General features: G+C 36.3%; 1 protein-coding gene and 1 non-coding gene across 2 annotated transcripts; both read right to left on the reverse strand.

The window, feature by feature from the left end:
* Window positions 1-7,942: 7,942 nt before the first annotated feature.
* TRNAT-GGU (transfer RNA threonine (anticodon GGU)) lies at window positions 7,943-8,016 on the reverse strand. Its single transcript has one exon. It is a non-coding gene; the product is annotated as a tRNA-Thr (tRNA).
* Window positions 8,017-20,684: 12,668 nt separating this feature from the next.
* On the reverse strand, window positions 20,685-21,104 carry LOC149083979 (uncharacterized). Its single transcript, XM_089235242.1, has one exon. The coding sequence runs from the start codon at window positions 21,102-21,104 to the stop codon at window positions 20,685-20,687; it is 420 nt and encodes a 139-aa protein (XP_089091368.1).
* Window positions 21,105-24,578: the final 3,474 nt, after the last annotated feature.

The raw sequence follows: 24,578 nt of genomic DNA on the forward strand, positions 1-24,578 counted from the left end.
CCGCACATAATCACCTCGTGGGACAGATGTTGGCCACCCCTCATTTAGGCAATTCATTGCCGAGATAGCCTTACTAAACCTTTTAATATCTTGCCCATAATGAATTTTTCTAATTTTCAATCTTGGCCATCTTCATAAGGAATCGCTTCGGTTTCAGAAACAGTGAGCACGATTGATCCCTCTTCTGTCGAATTCTGAATTGCTATATCAATTAATTGTCTAATTTATCTCTAATCTATCTAATTTATCTAATTTTATCTCTACATCAGTGAACCATTCTCAATTAACTATCCAGAAAAAAGTGTTTCCGGTGTCCATGCTTTTCAGTTGTTCATACAAAATACTGGGAAATGTGACTAATAATACCTCACGAATTTGCAGATAACTAGAACGTCAGGAGCAGTCATTTTGACGGTTTTTGGTTTTAAAAACACTTTATTATCGACAGTATTTAATGCACACACGCATTTTTGGTGACTTTTCATTATTTCTGTACCTGTCTCTGTGTACAAAAATTTGAAAACATTAAAGGTTTTGTTCGGGAGATAGCGGCGCTTATATCTAGCAAGGTCAAGAACAATCGTTTTGATTGCTATATGTAAATTATGTTTTCTCCTTGTGGTGGGAGTCGACATAAACTTTTGCTTCTAGGTTTATTCCCTACCATTCCCTTATGGCATACACATACCACAACATGTATTCAGGAGTAACATATCAGTAGGAAAAATAAATAAAATATTGATATTTGTTTGGCATGGCGTTAGTGGGCAATCTAAAATGTCTATTGGCAGGGACAGAATGTATCTATATTATTTAGCTATAGTATCAAAGTTGAGGAAACTTTTTTTTTTCTGATCGTTCATCTGGCAAGCTCAGTTTTTGTTTTAGTTTGGCATTCCATGACTCCTAGGAAACAGAAATTCATTCATAATGTGTAGAAATAGCTCTTAGAAAAAGGACGTATCAGAACAAAATAGTCTAATTTTATCAGAGCCGAATGGTATTTCGGGCAATAAATTTTAGGCTGAGGAGACTCACGATGCAAACTCTGACAACGAAAATCATGATTTTTTGCTACCCGAATTTTCCACGATAGTGCAAATTTACAGTGACATGATTTTATGTTATCCTTAACCTGCGCGAACAACCAAGTAAAGCGAATCAAAAAGGGCCATGATATACATATAAAATTGTGTACACATCATCAAAATGGAGCAATGTACGATGTGATGTAAATACTGTGTTTATTCTTTTCTCTTTATTATTTAATCTTATTCTCTAAATTTTCATACTTATAGTTGGAAAACCATTTTATGGACACCCTGTATGCTTAAAAAAAGTATGTATGCTTTGAAAAAGTGAATTTCTTCAAAATTAACAAATTAACCATGGAGAAATAATACTTGTTTTTTTTTATCTATATAAAAAACTGGTGAGATTAAATATATTGCACTAAAAGGGAAAACAGTCAAAATGACTATCACCGGCCCTTCTAGTGTTAAATAATGCCAACTATAGTGTACGAGTTACGCAATACATAACTTTCATACCTTTTCTATGGTATCCAATGAAGAACATCACTTTCTACATTAGAGACATGCGGATCCAGGACTATATGAATAACAAGTGTAGCTACAGTAACGGCTTATCACGTTTTACATTCTTGTTGCTTGATACATTTGACTGTAGACTCATTGGTGTAGTAATAACGAGAAACCGTATCAATGAAGCTAACGTTTGTCAATATTTCGAATTTTCTTCATTTTTAGAAGCATTTAAACAACAGTCTTGTATAAATACTTTCAGAAGGACCAGAAAAACCTTTAAGAAGAATTTTTTAAATGTCTATTTAATACGACGTATACCATACGAAAATTATTACCTCAACAGTGTTTCCAAAACAAAAACTGGAAAGAGACCGCAAATACGAAAACCGCAAATGCGAAATCCGCAAATACCGAGGGCTGAGTGATATTTATAATACATTATATTTGTTATTCATTCAATAACATATAACTAAAGTTAAAAGTTATCCGGGGATAGGAAATAAAACTGGAATCAAAAAATCAGAAAAAACAAAATTTTATTCTAAAATTTTCTCTAAGTTTATTTTAAGTTCAGCTAAGTACTTAATTAACGAAATTAGCAAGAGGATTGTACCTGTTAAAAATAGAAAAATATTTCAGTTAAACACTTATGATTGTAATAACATAATATATGTTTATACTGTTTGTAAGTATTATAATACTTATAATTAAAATAGTTGGTAAGTAATTAAACTATTAATTTCAAATATTTACTATTTGAAGTTCATTTAGTAGTTTAATCAAGGAGAATTTAATTGAACTTTTCTACTAATATGCATAAATAGAATGTTCACGAACTTCAAGTATTTAATAATCGATGTGGTATTAAATATTTGTTTTTATCCAACTGATTATCTCATCTATTTCGAGATCGAAAAGAAATATTCAGAGGGCATTTATCAATTTAGAACAGCAAAAGTTGAGTTTATTGTTGAATATTGAATATATTATGTTATTTTTTATGCATACATATTTTTTTTTTCATATTTGGTTTACGGACTGATATTATTTTCAACGCGTTGAATGAAAATTATAGATGTTTTTTTTTTACTTCAAACGATGATGACTCTAAGTATAAGAGCAAAGAGTTGTAAGTGCTGATTATATTTAGGATGCAAATAGTAACAATTTTTGAAAAATTCTGATTTAGAGAAAAGTTTACGTCATGAAAAAACGCAAAAGAATTACACTGTATTATCATTATAATGCACTAGCTGATACCCGGCGACGTTGCTTGCCCCGTAAAAAAATTATACATGTATAACTTAATAATTATTTCTTAATCAAGAGAAATTCTGAATCGAGTAAGAGAAAATTACTTTTATTTTTAAATATTTGAATTACAAACTTCAGGCAATCGCTTGTGGATACACATTTTCTGTGGTTCCCAAATTCAAGGTGCGAATGCGAGCCGATCTCCCCGTTAAAATGTCTCGCCACAGAGAGTAACAGGCCTAAAACGTTACAAATATTCATTTATTACACTTCACTCACAATTTGAAGTATAGATGGCAGCACTGAAATATCATACACGACACTAGCTACACACTCAGACTGTTAGATGCACTCACTTTGTTCCAGACTCTGCCACGAAGCTGGGCTGGGATAGATCTCGGCAACGGGATAAGTCCGGTGGCAGAGACCCTGGCGTTCATTCATTCATTAAATATTACAATATTTTTGTTTTTCCATCTGATGTATAGATGTACAAATTTTTGGGATTACCAACACGCGAATAGGCATGAAAAACAGGGCTCAACAACACCCCCGCTAGAACGATGCTAGATATAACGATAGATCCCTCTACAACGATATATTTACTTTCCTTGATTATAAGTATGTGTTTTTCACCATCGATTCAGAATTATGTAATCTAAAATATATACATACACAGGGTATCCTAATAATTCTTAAATAGTTTAATTTGTTTAATTTAAAAAATTGTTGTATTTGAATCCGGTTTGCAAAAAAATTATGCTTCCGAATATGGGGATTTTTCTGGGGTACAGAAAAAAAAAATAGTTCGGATTTTTGTTGATGAAGGAAGGGCGCTGTAAATTATTCCGGCAAGAATGACTGGACCTTTCTTCAATCTCTTCTATGGTCAAAGCCGTCGTAAAATGTCAGCCGATGATTCGTGGTAATACAACTCCACCAATAAGTGCTTCATCCAGCATCAGTAGTGTTGGAGATCACTTGACCGCCGGAAGTGACGGTGCCCATTGCTGCCGCTAGATGACGCCACCAGAAATGTTTTCCACAATGAAATCCTTTATGTAAGCGCCCATAACAGGCAAATGATGTTACGATTAACGGCAATGAGCTATTAATTGTAGACCTTGTATGTAGACCTCATTAGAAATATTCGACTCTTAATCGAATATTTCTAATGATTTGATTCTGTGTAGCGTCCTCTATCTCCAGAAATTTGAAATATTTTATTTGTCTCAAAGAATAATTCCCGTTTCTTGAAAACTTCACTCAAACGCATTCAGACATACTAATTCTTTCAATTTTTTTGAGTTTTTAAATTGTTCACGAATTTTTAGGACTCACTAGGATTCAGTTTTAAGTGTACTAAGTTTTCTTAAAATTTCATATTTCAATCCGCAATATTATCGGTCTGTTGTAATGGTGATCAAGCCATTAGTGATCCATTCTAAGAGATGAAGGAGATGTAGATCAAGAAGAATAGTTAATATTGATCTTGTAATATAGACAAGTGCTGTTATTTCTCGTAAAACGTTTATTGCGTGTGAAAAAAAAAAAATTAACTGAAGACAGTGAAGAGAGCGCACAAAAATCAAGAAAACTAAAAACAAAAATTCGAGCAAATATTAATAAATTTATTTCTGACGGCAATATCCGCTCTACGTAGTTTTTCCTTCATTTCTCATATCATTCAAAGTTATTGATCCGAGCTCTTAACATGCTTAACCCCGTTAGGCTCCGTTCGCTGTTTCTTTTAGAAAATTATAACGTTTTTATGCAATTTAAATATTAATTTCACATACGTAATAAAATTGAAATACATCATCTGTTTTCCATTAATGTTTAATCTAGAAATGCGCTGTGAGAAAAATAATTCCAAAGCGCACTCCAGTTCCACGATTTTAATTTAAATACAGTGAAAATGATATTTTGTGAATCTTTTGTTATTATTTAATCATTGTGTAAGGCTACCAAAAAACATTAACCTTGCTTATAACGTCGATTAAAATTCCACAAACTCGGATATAACGACACAGTTTTTTGTCGTTTATGGTGTTTTTGATACTTAACGATTCAAAAAAAGGGGATTTTAAAAATTTTGGATCGTGCTCCAACGTCCAAAGTGCTCCTAATTAACATGACCCGTATACGGCCCATTTCTATATTTTTCCTCAATTTCGCCCTTTACGACTTTTCACCTTTTCGCCCTTTACCATTAACGCAAATGTCTCGTTTTCTTCCCGGTATTTTTGGGAAAAAAAATTGAAATGCTTTCTAAATCATTACATCTAGCACTGCATTTCTCGCCAAGGTTTATACGTAAGATATATTTGGCGATTTCTCTGATATAGTTGGTGATATTTTTTCTCTCGATCAAATATAGAAAACCTAATCATAATGAAAAATAACAGCTTCTTGTACTGCTTTCATCTGAATACATTTTCGTCAGAAAATCTCTCGGAAATGGCAACTTCGGTTATACCGACGAAAATTCAGAGAATCATCGATGTTTTTATAACCGAGTTTAAGTCTGAACTATCTATTCCATAATATAAATCAGAAAATGTAAGCATGCAACTTTTTATGCCCATTTTTATGTAACGGAAATTTGTTACGATTTTGAGTCAAGTTTTTATTTAACTCCTGAATATATCGGCAACCGTTTGACTCATCGGGACCAAGTTATGTGTATGGGCTGGGACGAGAGCTGTGTAGGCCTATATGTGAATGTGCACAGTATATTAACAGCGCTCACAACACTGGGTCCGAGTACCGAGAGAGGTTTCATTTAGAGAGGCCCTCTTGATGGTTTACGGAAAATTCACCGCCATGCAATTCATCGACCAACAATTCACCGCCATGCAATTCACCGCTAGGTAAATTCATCGCTAGGAAAATTAACCGCCGGAAAATTCGCAGCTATAAATGAATAACAACGAAAGTTTTTCGCGGTCCTCACAGAAAAGAAGTCTGACAGGGCTCCAGGCCACCCCCCCCCCCATGGGGAAGTTGACAGGCTTCATTCGGGGGAAGCCCTGGATGACTCTCATTGTTGTTTGTTGCGTAACATTGTAAGATTTTCAACAGCAGAAGCCCGACATGAATCCAATTTTGAGCCCCCTAAATATCTGTGAATTTGGTACCGTGTACTTGGAATTTATTCGTCAGTAAAATTAATACAAATGAAACTGTTTTTTCGTGGCCCTCACGCAAGGGGGTGGGTTGCAACACTGCTCTAGACTGAGGAACAGCTATGGGAGCAATTGACTCATTTCGTTTAGGGCCCTTGATGAATCCCATTTATCTTTTGTTGCTTTAACTCTGCAAACTTCGTCAGTAAGCCGGGGCTTTCAAATGCCAGTCCTTAGAGTTTATTGTATTTTCAAACACTCTGTTTTATAGTCTGCTTCAAGATATAACGATGCAATCCACAAAATGAATGGAAGTATCAAAAGCAGTTTTATTTTTTGGAAAATTAGAATACATTCATTCCTTTCAATTGCAAAAATTTATCTTCTATTTTTTTTTTTTCTTTTGATAAATTTGTAAATCACGCTCCTTTGCTCCGGTTCTTTGAATTTCACAACTCGTTGATACCGAGAATGTTTTCTCACCTTTTATATCGTCGGTTTATTTACATAATAATTCAAATATGACTTCTTGTTTCAGTCATACAAAAGACTGTCGTGGCACCGAAATTGAAGCAAATATTTACTCTGGAATTTCAGTACATTCCCCATGTGCCGATGTACATGTACAAGAGTAAATACAAAATAGCGATAACTATTCATGAACTTTAATTTTAAGCTCCAAGTTGTACGTGGAGGAGTAGAAATGTAATTTTATCTATAATTTTTGTTTGCTGTAGTGCAAATAAATCCAACGATAAATATGTTTCTTTGTGGATTAAAAATATTGAAATTAGGATGGTTATTTTTTTTGCAAAAAAAAATCTAAAATATGGTAATTCATTGCGATTTGCAATCCCTTTTTTACGAATATTTAGATTTCAAAAATATCTCTTTGAATTCATTGCGATTTGCAATCCCTTTTTTACGAATATTTAGATTTCAAATTTCAAAAATATCTCTTTGAAGGGTTTTATCAAATAATTGTTATCAATTCTGAAGCGCTTATCGTTCTTATGAGTCAAAAACGAAGAATAAATGATCGAAATGATAATTCCTATGACTGTTGTGACATTTTTCAGATTTCCTCTGCGGTTATTTGCTTTATGAAATGAGTATTTACATTAGCAAGAAGGAATTTTTACTGATAAATATGCAAAAAAATACAAAAAAATGAAGAGGATTTGAAATGAAGTTACATATGGGAATAAATGTAAATATAAATAAAGACAATTTTTACTCCTTGATAGCCATAAAACTATGACAAAAAGATTCGTTCATTAGTAATGTAAGTCATTGGAGATTTAGTGGATTGATTGCTATTTTTTGGAAGATATCATATTGCATAAATAGTGTTGCTTCAATTAATGAAATACTTTTTTTGAAGAAAGAAAGATACGTTTCATATACGGATCATTGAACAAAAAATAGGTTTTCATCAACGTATTCCAGTTAGAGATTATTAGGCTCGGGGGAAAACAAAGTAAAATGTCATTTTCAATTTCTTATGGATATGTAATGCATAATTTGCAATAAGCGAGGAACGGCAAATGCGTAAAATATAAGCTGGAATTCACTTGAGGAAACACTCACGTATCATTAAATATTTTATTTTGAGTGTTTATTAATGCGTATGAATTAAAATCAGGGTACATAATAGTATGGCAATAATACGGAAACAATGCAAAATGGAAATGAAAGATAAAGTAGAGAAATAGTTCTTAATAAACATTTATACTTGTAATAAATAAGATATATAAATGACAAAAATTATAGTTCATCATGATTAAATTTTATTTTGTATTTAGAAACATCATTTTTCTATTACAATTATGGTCCTTACCGTCGATCAGATCACGTTAAATTTGATATATAAATCTGTTATTATACATAATAACCAGTTGGCATGCAGACTCGCCAATCGTCTTGGTAAATTTTGTTAACCTTAGAGCTTTTCAAGGAAACAGTTATTTTCCGGATATTATGCTGAGGTGAGCTCGGAAAGAAAAGTCATCACGTCTCCACCGGGACTCGAACCCAGGCCCTCTTGCATACCGGGCAAGCATGCTACCATCTACACCACTGGAGACATGAATCTGCCTTCCTAATTTCACGCACTGTGTCGTGAGGCGCTGAAGTAGAGGCAGTAGTAGCCTCTCTTAACTTCAGGAACTGGCATGCATAACCAAGCGTCGTTGGTAAGTTTGAGATTAATACTAAGAAAATTATTACTTTTACTGGAGATTATGCATAATACCCAAGCGTAATTGGTGAATTAGATGAATAGAAAAATAAATTCATAAATATAGTCTAAATGTGGGATGGATATATATATAATGGAACAATAACAATATATAATGGAACAATAACAATATATAATGGAACAATAACAATATATAAATGGAACAATGAGGATGTCGTTCTCAAGGGGAAACTCCACATTGTCCGAAGAAGCAAAAATTTTTCTGATGATGGTAAGCCAAAGGAAGGCATACAATTACCATCAGTTCTCCCGAAATTTTTGCGGAAACGAGCTTTGGTAGTCGAAAAAAGCATATACGATAAGCTACAAAAATAGAAAAAAACTACAGACACACGAGAAATACATCAGTAGCACAACATTAAATGGACATCTCCACAAAAGTATATTCAAAAAGTTGTTAATAATAGGAAGTAAAAATGTAAAAAACCTACCTCTGTGAAATTAAACTGTTATTAAAAACTTTTTGAACACATTTGTGTGGAAGTGTACATTTAATATTGTGCTACTGATGTATTGTTCGTGTCTTTCTAGGTTTTTTTGAAAATTTTTGTATTTTTTCATATTCACCTTTTGCGACTTCCAAAGCTTGTTTTCGCAAAAATGTCGGGGAACTGATCGTAATTCTATGCCTTTCTTTGGCTTACCATCATTAGAAACATTTTTTGCTTCTTGGCACAATGTGGGGGGGTTACCGCCCCCCCCCCCCGAGAACCCATCCTCCTGATTGTTCCATTTATTTTTGAATTGTTTTCCCTTTTTTTTCATTTTCTTGTAATTTCTAGTTTCTAGTTATGTGTATAGGCTACAGCTGCCTTGGGCGTTATACTCTGGCTTTTGAAATGTTTTAATTTGAAAATTTTCAACACATTTGGTTTTTAATTCAGTATTTATTTATAATGTAGAATGTTATGTTATATATATATCGTACCCTGATGTCATACATGTATGAATTACAATGTATAATATATCATATACATAGTAGATCTATGTTCGCACTGCGAAACAGAAAAGAATTCCAGAAGGAATAAACGAAACAAAACTTTTAATTAGATCGGAATTGTGCAGATATCTTACACCGCAACCTCTGTCATTGGAGTAGTCTGTCTCAAGGTAATAACGCGAACTTTCAGTATTTTATTATTATTTTTTTTTTTTTTTTCATTTCCAACGTTATTCAAAATTCGATGTTCCCATGCTGTGTAGTCATTTGTTTCGACACATCTTTGTTTTTTTTTTGGTTGTGTGATACATAGTTTCGCACCATTTCGCTATATCATATAGGGACATTTAATTTTTTATTAAAAAACGTCTTGAGAGGGATTGCTCACTCAGCATCCGATTAACGGATCTTGTCGTATAGCCCAATGGGCCAGGACGAGGCTTAGATGACCATATCATGCCGAAAGTATCATTTGGAAATTCACGTTGTTATTTTATTACCATACAGTTGTGTTTCTTCTCGGGTTCAATTATTTCACAATAGTAAGTTAACCACAGTGTGTGCTGTTTTAAATGATTTTTCAATTGCATTCATTTTAATTGCAAACTGTATAAAATTGTGTCTGTCATGTAGGTTTCTTTAGCATATTTGGCAGGTTGGTTTTATCGCCAAGATACACTGATTTTATTGATTATCAAGATACACTGCTCATACACAAGTATCAAAATCGATTTGCAAAAAATTTCATGTGACAATGTCTGGGGGAGCTCCCTTAACCGATTTCTATTCACTAATAAGGAGGAAAAGGGGCTAATCTGCTCGACATATCTCTAAAGGTATCCGACTACATTGAAAAACTCATTTTAGAAGTAAATATCGATTTAAAAAAAAATAATCTTATAATTGTTATGAAAGCCCTGTTCATTGTGATTCCAAAACAAGCCTTGTGTTGTTTATATCACATTTAGAACCGAAGTTATGTGCACTTTAGTGTGGCGTTTCTGTATACAAGTATAATAAACACGAATAAAAACTTTAAATGCGTTTCACAAAGATTGCTATATTTGACAATCCACTTGCATTTGAAACATGATTTCTATAAAATCTATTCATTGTATCATTACGCAATTTTAATATAATATCGTGTTATGTATTGTTAAAGATATGAACTGAAATCTAAGGTCTGTCTTAAATATTTGTCTAATTACAGCGTTTTTAAAGACGATATTTAGAATGAAATTTGCAAAAAATTTCAAGCGTAAATTAACAGATTTGAGCTTAACATATGAGCATTAGGGTGGATCGAAAAAAATTACTATTTTTTTATTTTGAATCGCTATAGAGTGTGAAAAAGTTGTCTCCTATACGAGAAGCTGCACAATGAAACTTGCAAAAATACGGTTAATTCCGGTTTTTCGAACACGTTGATAAACTTACAGGCAACCAATAAACATTAAAATATTCATTATATTTTAATTTATTGAACCATAAAAGAAGCATAAAAAATTATAGCGTGTCGATCGTAGAAATTTAAGTAATATTAGAAACTTGAAGAAAAATGTTCAGCATCGTTAATCCATAAACTTCAAGTACGATGCCCGACCGAAAGATATCAACCGATTTTAAAATTTTGTGCGTTGTTTTTCTTATTAACGGAAGGAAATTTTCCGCACTATAGCGATTTCAAAATAAAAAGTTCATTTTTTTTGTACCCACCCTAATGTGCATACCATACAATCCTCTAAATTTTGGTTCACAACCTGCACCATTACTAGCTACATGCACTGTAGAAACAACAGAGCATCCCACTAGTAGAGTGTTTTGCAATCGTGTTTAAAATTTGGTTTTTTTAAAACCATAAAAATGGTTTTTTCATAGAAAATGACGAAAGTGATCTGAAACTTATTATAGTTTCCGTCAATTTTGGACATGGAAGTTTGCTTATTGATTAAGTTTATTTTTAAATTTTTTTTTAAATAAACAAGCTCTCGTGAAAATGCTTGTTTCTTAGTACAGATATGTACGTTCATAACTTGGATGGCGATATTACGTTCACCTGTTGAGAATATGGTCAAGAGGTAGGCTTTATGAAAAAACCTATTTTTTCTTCATATTTGACGTTGAAATATACCGTGAATCATTATTTTCATCATTTAACGACGTGTCAAATTTTGTCTTATTTTGCAACATTATCTGGTTTTTTAGAATTTGTGTAATACAGACCTCAGCAAAAATCTAGAAAACTTAACATGGTAATATTACCGTCACTTATATTGGATTGATTCAGTATTTTGATGCCCGAAATGACAAATTTCTTTGTAAATTGACCCGGTCAATGTCCGAATTCCAGGCTTTGACCAGCCAGTTCACGAAGTGGCCGGAGATCCCCGGCCGAAGTCCAATATCAAATGACAGTATTCGGGATTATCGCCAAGTTGGCGTATTTTTTTGTCGTGATAATTATGTCCACGTTAGCTACGTATTCGCGATGCAGTAATCATTTGTTTTCCTAAAAAATTTATTTAATTTGTAAAAATAATCTTTGATAATATCCAAAAGTAGTATATTCTACAAACTACTGCTATTGTATTCTCAATTACGGTATTTTTAAACTAGGTATGCTTATTCGAATGTTTTGCAGATTTATATTTGAAAATCCAGAGTGACAACCAAAAAATATCATGATAATTCATCATTTATTATATTATTTTACTGTATATAGGATTTATTAAATTATCTGATTATCGATGGTGACGGGAGGCCGAAAAATTTTCATTTCAGGCTTCCATATATTTTTTCATGTAAAACGAAGGGGTTTTTATATTTATAAATCAATTGAATGAGCTTAAAAACTACATGGATATAGTAAATGCTTCCTATTATTAAAATGGTAATACATTTAAAAAGAAATGACATGGTGGTAAATAGAAATTCCAGTTCAGACAATTGAATTCTGACATTGAAAAATGCATATTTGTTTGAAAATTTGGAAACACGGAGATATTTGACTTCATATACATTTTTTATTTATTTCTTTTGATAGACTTGAGAATACTGATGCTATATACATCTGCATAACAAACGACAGTAAATTATATTGTTCAGCTCACAATTCAACAGCAAATACTCAGTTTTTTGGAATTTTTCATTCCAGTTGACAATTTTAAAATGGTGATATATATACAGTATGTAATGCATTCAAAATATAAGAACAACAAAATAAGCAAAATATATAAATGTACATTCGATTATCTCAGTAAATCCTTTTTTCAGCGATCTACGACGGACAATTCACACGTGTATGTGACAGGGATCCTGGTATTATTTGCATTTTTCCAACCGCAAATCTCCTACACGTTAGAATTTTGCGGAAGAACTCTGTTTTGCATGCATATTTCGATTTGGTATGTTCCCCCCCCCCCCCCCGTGTATGTTTTTTTTCTTTTTCGAGGAATTTTGTCGGGAAAATGAATTTTTTTGACCACAGAATAAGAAGAAAAAAAAAAGGTGAAAGGGATTCGGTTCCCGGATATAAAATATATGTATAACATGCACACATACTCGCAAAAACAGGAAGTCGCTGGGATATTTTGAGACCAGTACGACACAAGACGTGATATTGTTCCATTGAGAACAACAAATAGGATGCTTACGATTAAGATGTCGTTACAAATCTTAAAAAAAAAAAAATCATGTTGAAGTTTGCGTTTCTTGAAGTGTGTGTCGAAAACGGATCTTGGGTAAACTGGAAAAAAAATTCCCGTTTTAAACACGTCTGTTGAAAGAAAGAAAGGTTCTTCAGCATATATTGATGGTAACCTATAATAAACCTATTTTAATTTTAACATTACGGGTAGAAAAATAGGACAATTCAGCAAATGAAAAAATTACATGCTCATTTTTTTGAATCCTATGGGGAAAAAGTGATATTTGGTATATATATATATATACTGGACCACATATCTATACATTACTACATTACACGCACATAACGTCACATGTACTTACTTGCCGAACACTGCCCGGCTCTGTCGCTTGCACAATTTAAACACATTGCCACTGAATGAATGAACGCCAGAGTCTCTGCCACCGGACTTATCCCGTTGCCGAGATCTCTTCCAGCCAGGCTTCGTGGCAGAATCTGTAACAAAGTGAGTGCACCTAACAGTCTGAGTGTGTAGCTAGTGTTGTGTATGATATTTCAGTGCTGCCATCCATACTTCAAATTGTGAGTGACGTGTAATGATTGAATATTTGTAACGTTGTAGGCCTGTTGCTCTCGGCGGCGAGACCGGCTCGCATTCGCGCCTTGAAGTTGGGAACCACAGAAAACCAACTTCAGCCGACCACCACTGTGGGGGTTCGAACCCGGATCCTCGCATCGTGAGTCCGTCACTATAACCACTCGACCACCACAGCGGCAACACATTGCCACTGAGGGCATGACCGTGTTGGAAAAATTCTATTCATTCTCTAAAATTACAAATAGCATAAATACAACCAGATAAGGTACATAAAACCAAAAACTTTGTAAAATTATATTAATCATTGTTATATGGGCAGAGGAGCCGACCAATGGGAAAGATAAGATATTGTAGAAAATATTTCTCGGGGAGGGCTGAGGGGTACTCTTAAGGGACCTTGCAACAGTAATCAATGTGCGATTCCGCAGAACTTGTGCTAGTCAGAATCGAAGTCCTGAGCAAGGAGTAGTTTTCCTCAGTCTAACCTCTATTGGAATGGATCTATGCCTCACCTTGTCTAGACCCGGTACTATCATTTTTGCTTTCTCCAGGTTATTTTCCAGAAATTCCACCAATCTAAATCTTCTTTCGCAACGTGCATTGGGATATGACCGGGCATGTGGGACTTCTGCAAATTTTGTACCATCCATATGATCAAGTACCTCTAAAGAGATGTCCTGACCCCTGAAATCGATGATGCGAAAATTGACTATACGAAATTATACCATCCAATTGCAAATCAAATTACCAAAATTCGTGTGAATTCGTTAATTCGTTGTTTCAAAATAAATTCAAGAAAGTAATGAATTACATTGATGTGGCAAAAGTCATGGGATACCCCTTTAATATCGCTGCTCTTCGCCGGGTAAAAGGAGGTACCACACGATATTAAAACGCACTTCAGTGGAGTGCCAAAAGTCATGGGATGCGTTTTAATGTCGTGTGGGATCTCCTTTTACCCGGCGGAAATTAAGAGGTGTCCCATGACTTTTGGCACTTCAGTGTACAATGTATACAAGAAAAAACACTTTTTAAACGCGATTTTCTCAGATTGCAGTTTTGGAGCTCATCGGTACGATTAAAAAAAAACTACTCCTCCGATAATTCCGAAATTTTGCAGAAATTCACACTCAACACATATCACTAAAATGACGAAACTCCAACATTGATATCTGACTATTTATTAGAATTTTATAAATTTTTACAGTTTGAAAAAAAAAATAAAAATTTCAAAAATTCTGTGCATTCGGCACATTTTTTTTTTAATATACTTCCCATTGGTGAATTGCTAAATATCTTATTCATTTTACTAACACATGTTAATTAAACATTTTTGCAAAATTTCAAAACATTTAGTGTGTGTGTGTGTGTGTGAGGTAGCTATATATATTTTTTTTTTCAATCTTACGAAATGAGCTCAAAAACTGCAATCCGAGAAAATTGTGTGTTGAGTGTTTTTTTCTTCTATACATTTACATCGTAACCATTTCAGACACGAAAATTCATTTTTTTTTTAATTTCACTTTTTTTTTTTCATTTTAGATTCTCAAAAAATGCATTAAAAACATAAATGTCAGCAAAAATTCATTTCTTTTCCTTCAAATTTTCAAATATTTATTTACTATTGTGTGAAGAAGTAACTTATCGCGTTCAATTTTTTTCAGCGAAGATGATGCAGCGTTGTATTTTTTTCAGAATTTTATTGCTACATTTTTATGCAGACATTTATAAATCAGACATTTTCTCTGGAATCCATCTTAAGAAACACCTGACAGTTCAAATTTAAATGCTGCCCTCTGTCGAAAGTATCTAATGTTCATATTCACCATGTTCCTAACTCAGAACTTAAACAATCTTTTGAGTCAGGGCTCCCTTCCCTGAGGTCAAACGAAAGAAACGAGGGAAAAGAAGCCCACGCATTTGTGGCCCCAGGGTATAAAAGGGTTAATTCATTATTTAACTCTTTTACTTTGAAACAGCAATAATTAATAACAATAAATTAATGTTTATTCGTCTGAGAAGCCTCTGCGACCCAATTTTGGGTCGTGACCCATCGGTCAAGCATACCTGCATTTACATATCCTGAAAATTTCGCTGTATTCGCATGAGTACGGGAACTTTAATTATAAGTTACCATGTATTCAAATGCAAATAATGTATGTACCACAAAATTGTGCTATTCAACTTGAGCATTTCATGAACTGCACTCGCGAGTTTTGAGTTGCTCTTGAAGCAAATGCATAGTAAAAGTATTGTGGTATTTTGAAATACACAGTAAAACCTCTCCTTTGCGGGCACCGGTGGGACAGATAAATTCGCCCGTAAGAGAAAGGTGACCGTTAATCAGAGGTTTAGAAAAGCATGCTTTTATTATACAAGAAAAAAATATTTTTTATCCGTAAAAAAGGGATGAACGCATCTAAGGGGTGCCCGTTAAGAGGAGGTTTTACTGTAATAAGTTTAAAATTAGAATAATAATTCTACTGTGATAATTCTAATTCTATGATTTTTTTGCTCATATTCTTGAATTTATATTTCAAGTGAGAGAGAGATTAATAATGAGCAATTGTTTCAGTGACATTTCAGGGTAGGACTGTGGGTAGCTGCGATTAAATCGGTCTGAGAAGACCATTCATTAAAAGGGTAATTGATGGGGGCTGTATCAGCCACACCCACCTCTCTGGAGCAGATTGGGAGGAGAAGGAGGAGGAGAATGAATTGATATATCACTCTTGAGTGATAGTTCGTTCGGACACATTTTACAGTCGTCTAAGGAGACATTATCATGCTCGGGACGTCTGAAGTTCCTCAAGGAGAATCGCTGTTTCTCATTCCCGCAGTGGCGTCGGTGGGGTCGATGGTAACTCGTGTTATTTGCATATTAATGCCACTCGTGAACAGAGTAGGCATGCATAATCTAGCTGTTTGTAAATGTGATTTAATTTGAATTTTAAAATAAGAAAAAATGTATTAGTTTAAAACATGATAATTTATACAGTTTTTTAACGTTTCATCATCTGGTAACTAAGAACGGCACTTTAGAATATTTTTACAATAAGAATGAATATTTTTACAATAAGAATGACTGTTTTGACAAAACGAATAGGTGGATGTTTTGACGACAAGGGTGTATGTCTTGGCAAAACATGGATGATGTATAATTAATACAAATTAATGTCTTGGCAAAATACAAATTAATGCTTTGACAAAATAAAAATAAAAAACAATATTTTGACGACAGCAGTGAATGTTTTGCCAATAAAAATGAAGGTTTTGAAAATAAGAATAAAGTTTTTTTACAATAATAGAATAAATGTTTTTACAATGAGAATTATCGGGAATTATGAGATGCATCGGTTGCGTGTAGTTACAGAGACATATCTTACACAAGGGACGGACTTTATTTCACACAACATCCTATATACATGACGAGAAACGAACTGCGCAATAACTAGAATAATCACCTGATGGCGCTTTGAGCGCGTACATCAATCCTCGCTCTGAGGAAGTGGCTTTCTTTTCCCACACGTCGGCGGCGACGCCACAGACTATCCCCCCAGTGAGCGAGCGAACGCTAATGTAGGAAATACAAGATTGACATTCACATATTGATGATGCAAAATTATAACAAATAATAACCAATGTGCATGTGTGTATAAATACTTGCGACAGCTGAGAATTCAATATTTTGCTAAGACGAATGAAAAATACGAATATATACGATGTTAACATGTTTGCAATGATTTGAAAAAATAAATAATGTAAATTAACACTTATGCGAGAAATGCGAAAATAATATGTACACATATGCGAAAATGTAAAGGCATAACACAAGAATATAAATGGGTGTAAAACATATGCAATCAAAAATACGAAACAAATCGTTCTGGAAAATGAACTCTTCGTCCATAACGAGTTGTTACTGTTTTTTCTGTCGTTGACACTGGACTTTTGGAGTCCTGTTTAGAACTGATCTCATTTGGTAGTTCGGTGACTGCAGGTGGTTCTCTGTCATCCATGGCGAATGCAGGTTTGACTTTGTCAATAGACACTGAGATAGATTTACCATTTACTTTGATTACAAAAACTTTGTCGGTCCTTCGCACTACAGGATATGGTCCAGTGTAGGGTGCGCTTAATGCAGGTCGAACTTTGTCTACGCGTAAGAACACATGAGAACAAGATTTTAAGGAAGGATGAACATAAATCTTGAAAGTATTCTTATGAGATGGAGATACGGGTGATAAACTCCTCATGAGCGAAGACAGCATTGATGCATAGGTAGCGTCTGGTGTAGATTTGGACACCTCATCTGAAAGTAGGTCAGATGGCAATCTAATAGTGGTTCCATACACCAGTTCGGCACAGGTAGCTTGAAGATCCTCCTTGAAAGCGGATCGTAGACCCAGGAGGACTATCGGAAGCGATTCTGACCATTTGGTATTGTCGTGAGCAATGATGGCACTTTTTAGGGTGCGATGAAATCGCTCGACCAGACCATTGGCAATTGGATGATATGCAGTGGTTCGTATGTGATCTGTTCCTAGTAGTGCTGCGAGCTGCTGGAAGAGATGAGATTCAAATTGAGTTCCACGATCTGTGGTCACTGTTGAGGGACACCCAAAACGACTGATCCATGAATCAAAGAATGCTTTGCAGATGGTTTCGGCGCGTATGTCCGGTATCGGTGTTACTTCGGGCCATCTTGTAAATCTGTCTATCATGGTAAGACAGTAGATGTTCCCGTTTGATGGTGGATAAGGGCCTATAATGTCAATGTGCACATGTGAAAAACGAGCGTAGGGAAGTGCGAAGGTGCTCAGAGGTGCTTTTGTGTGCCTCTGGATTTTGGATCTCTGGCATGATTGGCAGCAGCGTACCCAAGCTGTGATGTTTTTGTTCATGTTTGGCCACACATATCGTGAGCAAATGAGGTTTTTTGTTACAGCGATTCCGGGATGCGATAGATTGTGAAGGTGGTCAAAAATCAGCTTTCGATACGAGTCTGGAACGAAAGGTCTGGGTGAGCCAGTTGAAATGTAACACCATAATTCACCATCTGTTAGATGACATGGCTTCAGTTCCAGCTGTAGAGATGTGTTGTTACCCTTCAAAATTTCTTTCAGTTCCGGGTCGCTTGATTGAAATTCCCCGAATTCTTTGAAATTAATGTCCTTAGAACCAGTTATTGCGTCGATTTCGATTCTTGACAGTGCATCTGCGACATAATTTTGAGAGCCTTGGACGCGACGGATATCGGTTGAATACTGGGATATCAAGTCCAAATGACGAAGCTGTCGCGGCGAACATTTGTTTGGATTTTGCTTGAAGGCATAAATTAGGGGCCTCTGATCTGTGTAGATAATGAACTCCCTGCCTTCGAGCATATGCTTGAATTTTTTTATAGATGAATAAATTGCAAATAGTTCTCGGTCGTATGCGGACCATTTGTTTTGACTTTTGGACAATTTCATAGAGAAGAATGCGATGGGTTCCCATTTGTCGGCTAATTGCATGAGAGCACCACCCACTGCGACATCTGAAGCATCTACCCAAACACTTAATTTAGCTCCAGGAAGTGGATGTCTCAGGAGTGTGGCATTTGCCATGGCATCTTTGGCCAAAGTGAACGACTTTTTTGCTTCATCGGTCCACGCGAGTTGGTCGTTGGCACGAGCAGAACGAGGTGAATTTTTATTTTTATGACCTTCGAGAAATTTTATTAACGGATGTAACAAATCGGCAGCTTTCGGAATGAAACGTCGATAAAAATTGTACATACCGAGAAATCTTCGAAGTTGTGTCAAGGTCGTTGGCTGTGGATAATCCAAGATACACTGAACTCGATCTGTCAGAGGTTCGATGCCGCTTGTAGATAGCCGGAATCCAAGGAAGTCGATGGTTTCTTTACCGAAGTTGCACTTGGAGACGTTGACGCAGAGTCCATATTCTTGAAGTCTGTTGAAGAGAGTCTTGAGATGATGGATGTGTTCATCAGGATCTTTTGATGCAATCAGGATGTCGTCGACGAATGCGTAAACTCCAGGAAGTCCTCTGGTCACTTCATCGATGAATCGCTGGAAGGTTGCAGAAGCGTTGCACAATCCGAATTGCATCCTGGTGCTCTCAAACAATCCGAAAGGTGTGCATATTGCTGTTTTGTGGATGTCATCAGGATTTATTGGGATCTGATGATAGGTTTTAATGAGATCCACATGGCTGAAAATTTTAGTACCATGCAGTTCAGCAGTGAAATCAGCAATGCAAGGAATGGGATATTTGTCTTTTAACGTTTGTGCATTTAAAGCACGGAAATCTCCGACCGGTCGAAATTCCAAGGTACCCTTTTTTGGTACCATATGAAGTGGTGAGGCGTAATTACTCCTCGAAGGTCTCAAATGCCCCAGTTGCAGCATGTTGTGAAATTCCGATTTCGCTATTTTTAATCTGTCTGGAGCTAACCTACGAGGTTTCGCCACCACAGGCGGTCCTTTTGTGGATATATGATGGATGGTGTTGTGCTTTACTGGTGCATTTGGATTAGGAAGTTTAATGATCTCCGGGAATTCAGAAATCAGCTTGTGATACGCCGAGTCACCGGTAATCGTTTTCACGGAATGAATGCACGTTGCGTTTGAGACGCGTCCGGGACGTTTCAATTTCGTTTTCAAGTCACGTAGGAACTTGTTGCGAAGGTCCGGGACTAAGTCGAAATAATGAAGGAAGTCCGCACCCAGTATAGGAGTTGACACATTGGCGATGTAAAATGGCCAGGAAAAATTTCGTCTCAAGCCGAAATCCACGGAAAGAATACGTTGGCCGTACACCTCGATGGATGATGAATTCGCGGCTGCGAACGCTTGAACAGGCCGTTGTTTGCGCTGAGAAAGGCTTGCCGGCAAGATCGAAACATCACTGCCCGTATCAACGAGGAAAGATAGATTCGTTTTCATGTCTTTCACAAACAGGCGACGTGACGTAGATGGTAAAGAGCAAGTCGCCTCTACTCTTTGCTGAGTTCGTTTCCCGAATATTTGCAGGGAGAGACACATTTCTTGGCATCGGTGCCGAATCGTCGATGATACCAACACTCGTCGTGATTTTTCGATCTGCTACGCTGTCGCGGGTAGCGATTTCGGTACGGGCTACGACTTCGCCCTCGGGAAATCTCGTCGATTCGCACATGGAGCTTTTCGATTTCCGACAACAAACGTTCCTCGATGGAATTCGCGGAAGAGTTAGAACAGGCACTTACCGCTTGTGGTGCTACGTCCATGACGCGATCGGCGATTTCGGCCGCTTTGTCCAACGTTAGTGGTGTGACTGCAGCCAGGATAGATTGCACAGATGTTCCAACATGAGCTCGTCCGGAACGCTGTGTGATTCCGCGCGACGCCGCATGACGCGCAAAAGTTCACTTGGACGACGATCACCGAGTTGCTCCCCAGTGAGAAGTTTCCGTATCTCTTGCTGTGACGATTCACCACTGCGCTTGATTAATTCCGATTTCACGTGTCCGTAGGGATCTGTTGCCGTTGGATTCGTGATGACATCGCGGATGACGGAAGCTGCTTCCGGTGGTAGATGGGCCACTATGTAGTTGAATTTTGTGCGACTGTCCGTTACCGGTTTCGGAATCCCCAGTTCGAAAGTTGATTCGCACATCAAGAACCACAGTGTAGGATCGGCGAAATTGTACGGTGGTATCTTTACCGCTGCCACGTCCGCCATGCTTTCGCTTTTGCGTGGGCGAGAATGTTCAACAGCACGTGTTGTTTCCGTTGAGATGCGTCCGCTGTTTCTTTTTTTAGATATAATGTCTCAACTGATGATCAGACTTTCCAAGGTCACCAATATCGGGAATTATGAGATGCATCGGTTGCGTGTAGTTACAGAGACATATCTTACACAAGGGACGGACTTTATTTCACACAACATCCTATATACATGACGAGAAACGAACTGCGCAATAACTAGAATAATCACCTGATGGCGCTTTGAGCGCGTACATCAATCCTCGCTCTGAGGAAGTGGCTTTCTTTTCCCACACGTCGGCGGCGACGCCACAGAATAAAGGTTTTGACAAAGGGAATGAAAGTTTTACAATTAGAATGAAAGTTTTACAATTAGAATGAAAGTTTTACAATTAGAATGAAGATTTTGAATGAATGGATGTTTTAACAATGAGAATATATACTTGAATTGTGTTCTTGCTAAGGATAAGTATTTTAACTGCGCTATTATAAAAAAGAATGTTTTTGAAACAATGTTCTGGCCTAGAAAAATTTTCTTCCATAAATGCTCTTAGCGAGAGTTTTTCCAACAACACTCCTGGAAAAATGGCTTCTCACAAAATTCCTTGAATAAATTGTGTTAAATAAGAAGGAAATAGTTTGAACAATATGTATTTGATGAAAATGGATTTTGGAAATACAGTGTGTGGATTTTCGATAACCCAACCATGTGCTAGTTTGGCCCGTCCAGTAATCCAGCGTTTTTAGGTGAGTTTTCATCGAGTCCTCATCCACCCCCTCCCTGTTGATGAGGAAAATATGTCACTACATGTTTTTATGCAGAAATTTATATTACTTAAATGGGCGTTTCAATTGTCTTCCAGTAATTCGGCGATTTCAGAATACCCTGCTCTAGTATGTGCTGGATTAGTGCGAATCTACTATAGTTCTATCGGTGAGAACAGGTTTGTAAAATACATGCTATTATGAAAACGATTTCACTAACCCTTTCACACCCAGTGTCCATCTCAATGGACATAACCTTCAAAAACTAGGGAAATACCAACATGTGTAGACCCAAAATTGTAAAAAGGAACCACGGCTATCCACGTGGTTCCTTTTTGCAATTTTGGGTCTACACAATTTGGTCTTTCCCTAGTATTGTCTCACCCAAAAGGTATAATTCATTTCTATAACCTTCAAATGCCAACAGCAAATTTGTTTATCGTGTGATAAGGTTCGTTATTGACTTTTTGGTATCGACAACAATCCCTCCACTGAATTTAGTTTATATTTCTATGTTGGCAACACTACGGTGGCAACGTTGCTATGATTTATGTCAGTAATGGTCGTTCTTGGCTCATGCAATAAAGTTCGTTTTTATTTCTTTTACAGAAAAATATTTTACGGTGGAATTTCCTTCACTATTTTTACAGCGTCTCTATACCCTATACTTCTTATACCGTAGACGATTTTTTTCATTTGCACTCGTATTTAAGCATTTGCATGAAGATAATGTGATGTCCATTGAGATGAAAACCGGGTCTCTTAAAGGTAGCAAAACCTCTTCATTCCAGCATTTTCTTGTCATGTTCTTATGCTTGAAATTGTAATTTCATCTTCGTTGGAAACGTAGCTTAAAAACGTTTAAATAACGTATGATAGGAAGATAAGCATGGCATTTCAACGGTTATGCGTAATGTACAGGATGTACCAAAAGTCCGTGACTAAAAAAAATGTATTCAAATGCTCATGGTTGAAAATTAATTTGTCATTGCGACTCGTGGTGGCAACACTGCCGAAATTGGTTAATTTTAGCTCGTGTTAAACATGACTATGAAAAAATTTTCAATTATGAAAATGATATTTCGAACGAGTCTTTTCCATTAAAATCATTATCTTCTCTCCCATAATCCTTTGCGCCGCGAAAACTACTGTAAGCTCCTTCGTCAGCCATCTTGAGTAAACCAGTGACGACTTCCGGAAAGAAGAGGGGTGGGGGGGGGATTACCGACATGAACTAAAAACGTCATGTGTGAATGGTTTTTAGGGGAAGTCCCCGTTAGCGGGAACTTCCCGGGATGTTTTATTTCACATGTGAACGGGGCTTGTAGTCGGAAAAACACTCATAGTACATGATAAAATTCCGAAAATAGACAGCCAAGTATGACATAGTGTTTCCGCTTCAGCTTCACAACACACAGGGTACACTTTTGAACAACTCACTCACATACGTGTGCGGATAGGCAATCTACAGAAGAGAATATCACGATTAAAATCGCAACTCGAATTACTTCTGAATAACATTCGCGAAAGACAACATTAATCTGAGAGAACACGGACGCGTTTCATTCCATATTTTCTTCTACCTTTTTCCCCCCGAGTATTTCAGCGGAGGCTCGACACCGTATCCACTTCACGTTGCACAAACGCATACGCCGAGGAGTTTCCATTTCCAATAATCATCGCCAGTACGTCGGGAGGGTGCTTAAAGAAGTTCGTGCCGAAAACGCGCAGTCATGTTAAGTTTTCTCCCCCCGACGTTATTAGAATCGTTCCGGAGCAAACTTTAATATTGGATGTCAATGAAGTTCTCTCTCACTTGTAACAGCTTGCAGTAGCAGAAGAGCCTTCCAGCCAATGTTACGCGCGGAAATGAGCGATGTTTGCTGGCTGGGACGCGCGCCCGGTCACGGAACTGTTCCGCTTTTAGAATAACATAACGCCCCAACCCCCCTTTCCTCCACTGCTTTTGCTAATCAAGCCGTTCCCAGTGGCGTAACATGTATTTGTGTATATATATATTCCTCGTTGAAGTCCTTCACAAGAATTCATAATATCCACTGGACTGTGTATTTTCTCATTAATCATCGTAGCACTAATTTCTCAACATCAACATCCCAACAATCGAAGGCTAGTGGAATTGGAAAACCTTTTGTGTATGTTTCTGTTATATTCACGGGTATTATTAAACTGCATGAAACATCTTTATCGTGGAACGATATTTTCTACAAATGCCAGAAACAATTGTTCTTGCAAATTTTGCACATAATTAAATGCCAATTTTATTTACGTTATGCGATCTTTTATTACCGGTGATTTTTCACAATTTTTTTAATTACTTTAACCCAGATTGTTCAATTTTTAGGAGAGCGCGGACCACTTCATTGACTTGGAAACATGCCGTGGGACAATCTCAGTGGCGTAACATGTATATTTGTATATATATATATATTTGTATAAGTCCTTCACAAGAATTCATAATATCCATTGGACTGTGTATTTTCTCATTAATCATCGTAGCACTAATTTCTCAACATCAACATCCCAATTAAGTGGTCTGGAACTTTGGTGTGGGTTACCTGTGAATATTACCGACGGCCGCTCGAGTGATGTGGAATCGTGCCACAGGTCACTGTAAATATGCCGCGCGTAACGCAAGTGCCGTGGGAATCTGGAAATGCACCGCGGG

This window comes from Pholcus phalangioides, unplaced genomic scaffold (genome assembly GCF_987345545.1).
Source record: "Pholcus phalangioides strain wild (caught in Gottingen) unplaced genomic scaffold, Ppha-v1.0 ptg000008l_1, whole genome shotgun sequence".
Lineage (NCBI taxonomy): Eukaryota > Metazoa > Arthropoda > Arachnida > Araneae > Pholcidae > Pholcus > Pholcus phalangioides.

What these genes read in the sequence shown, in the direction of transcription:
- LOC149083979 (XM_089235242.1), bottom strand. Translation starts at nt 21,104, where the DNA reads ATGGCGGACGTGGCAGCGGTAAAGATACCACCGTACAATTTCGCCGAT.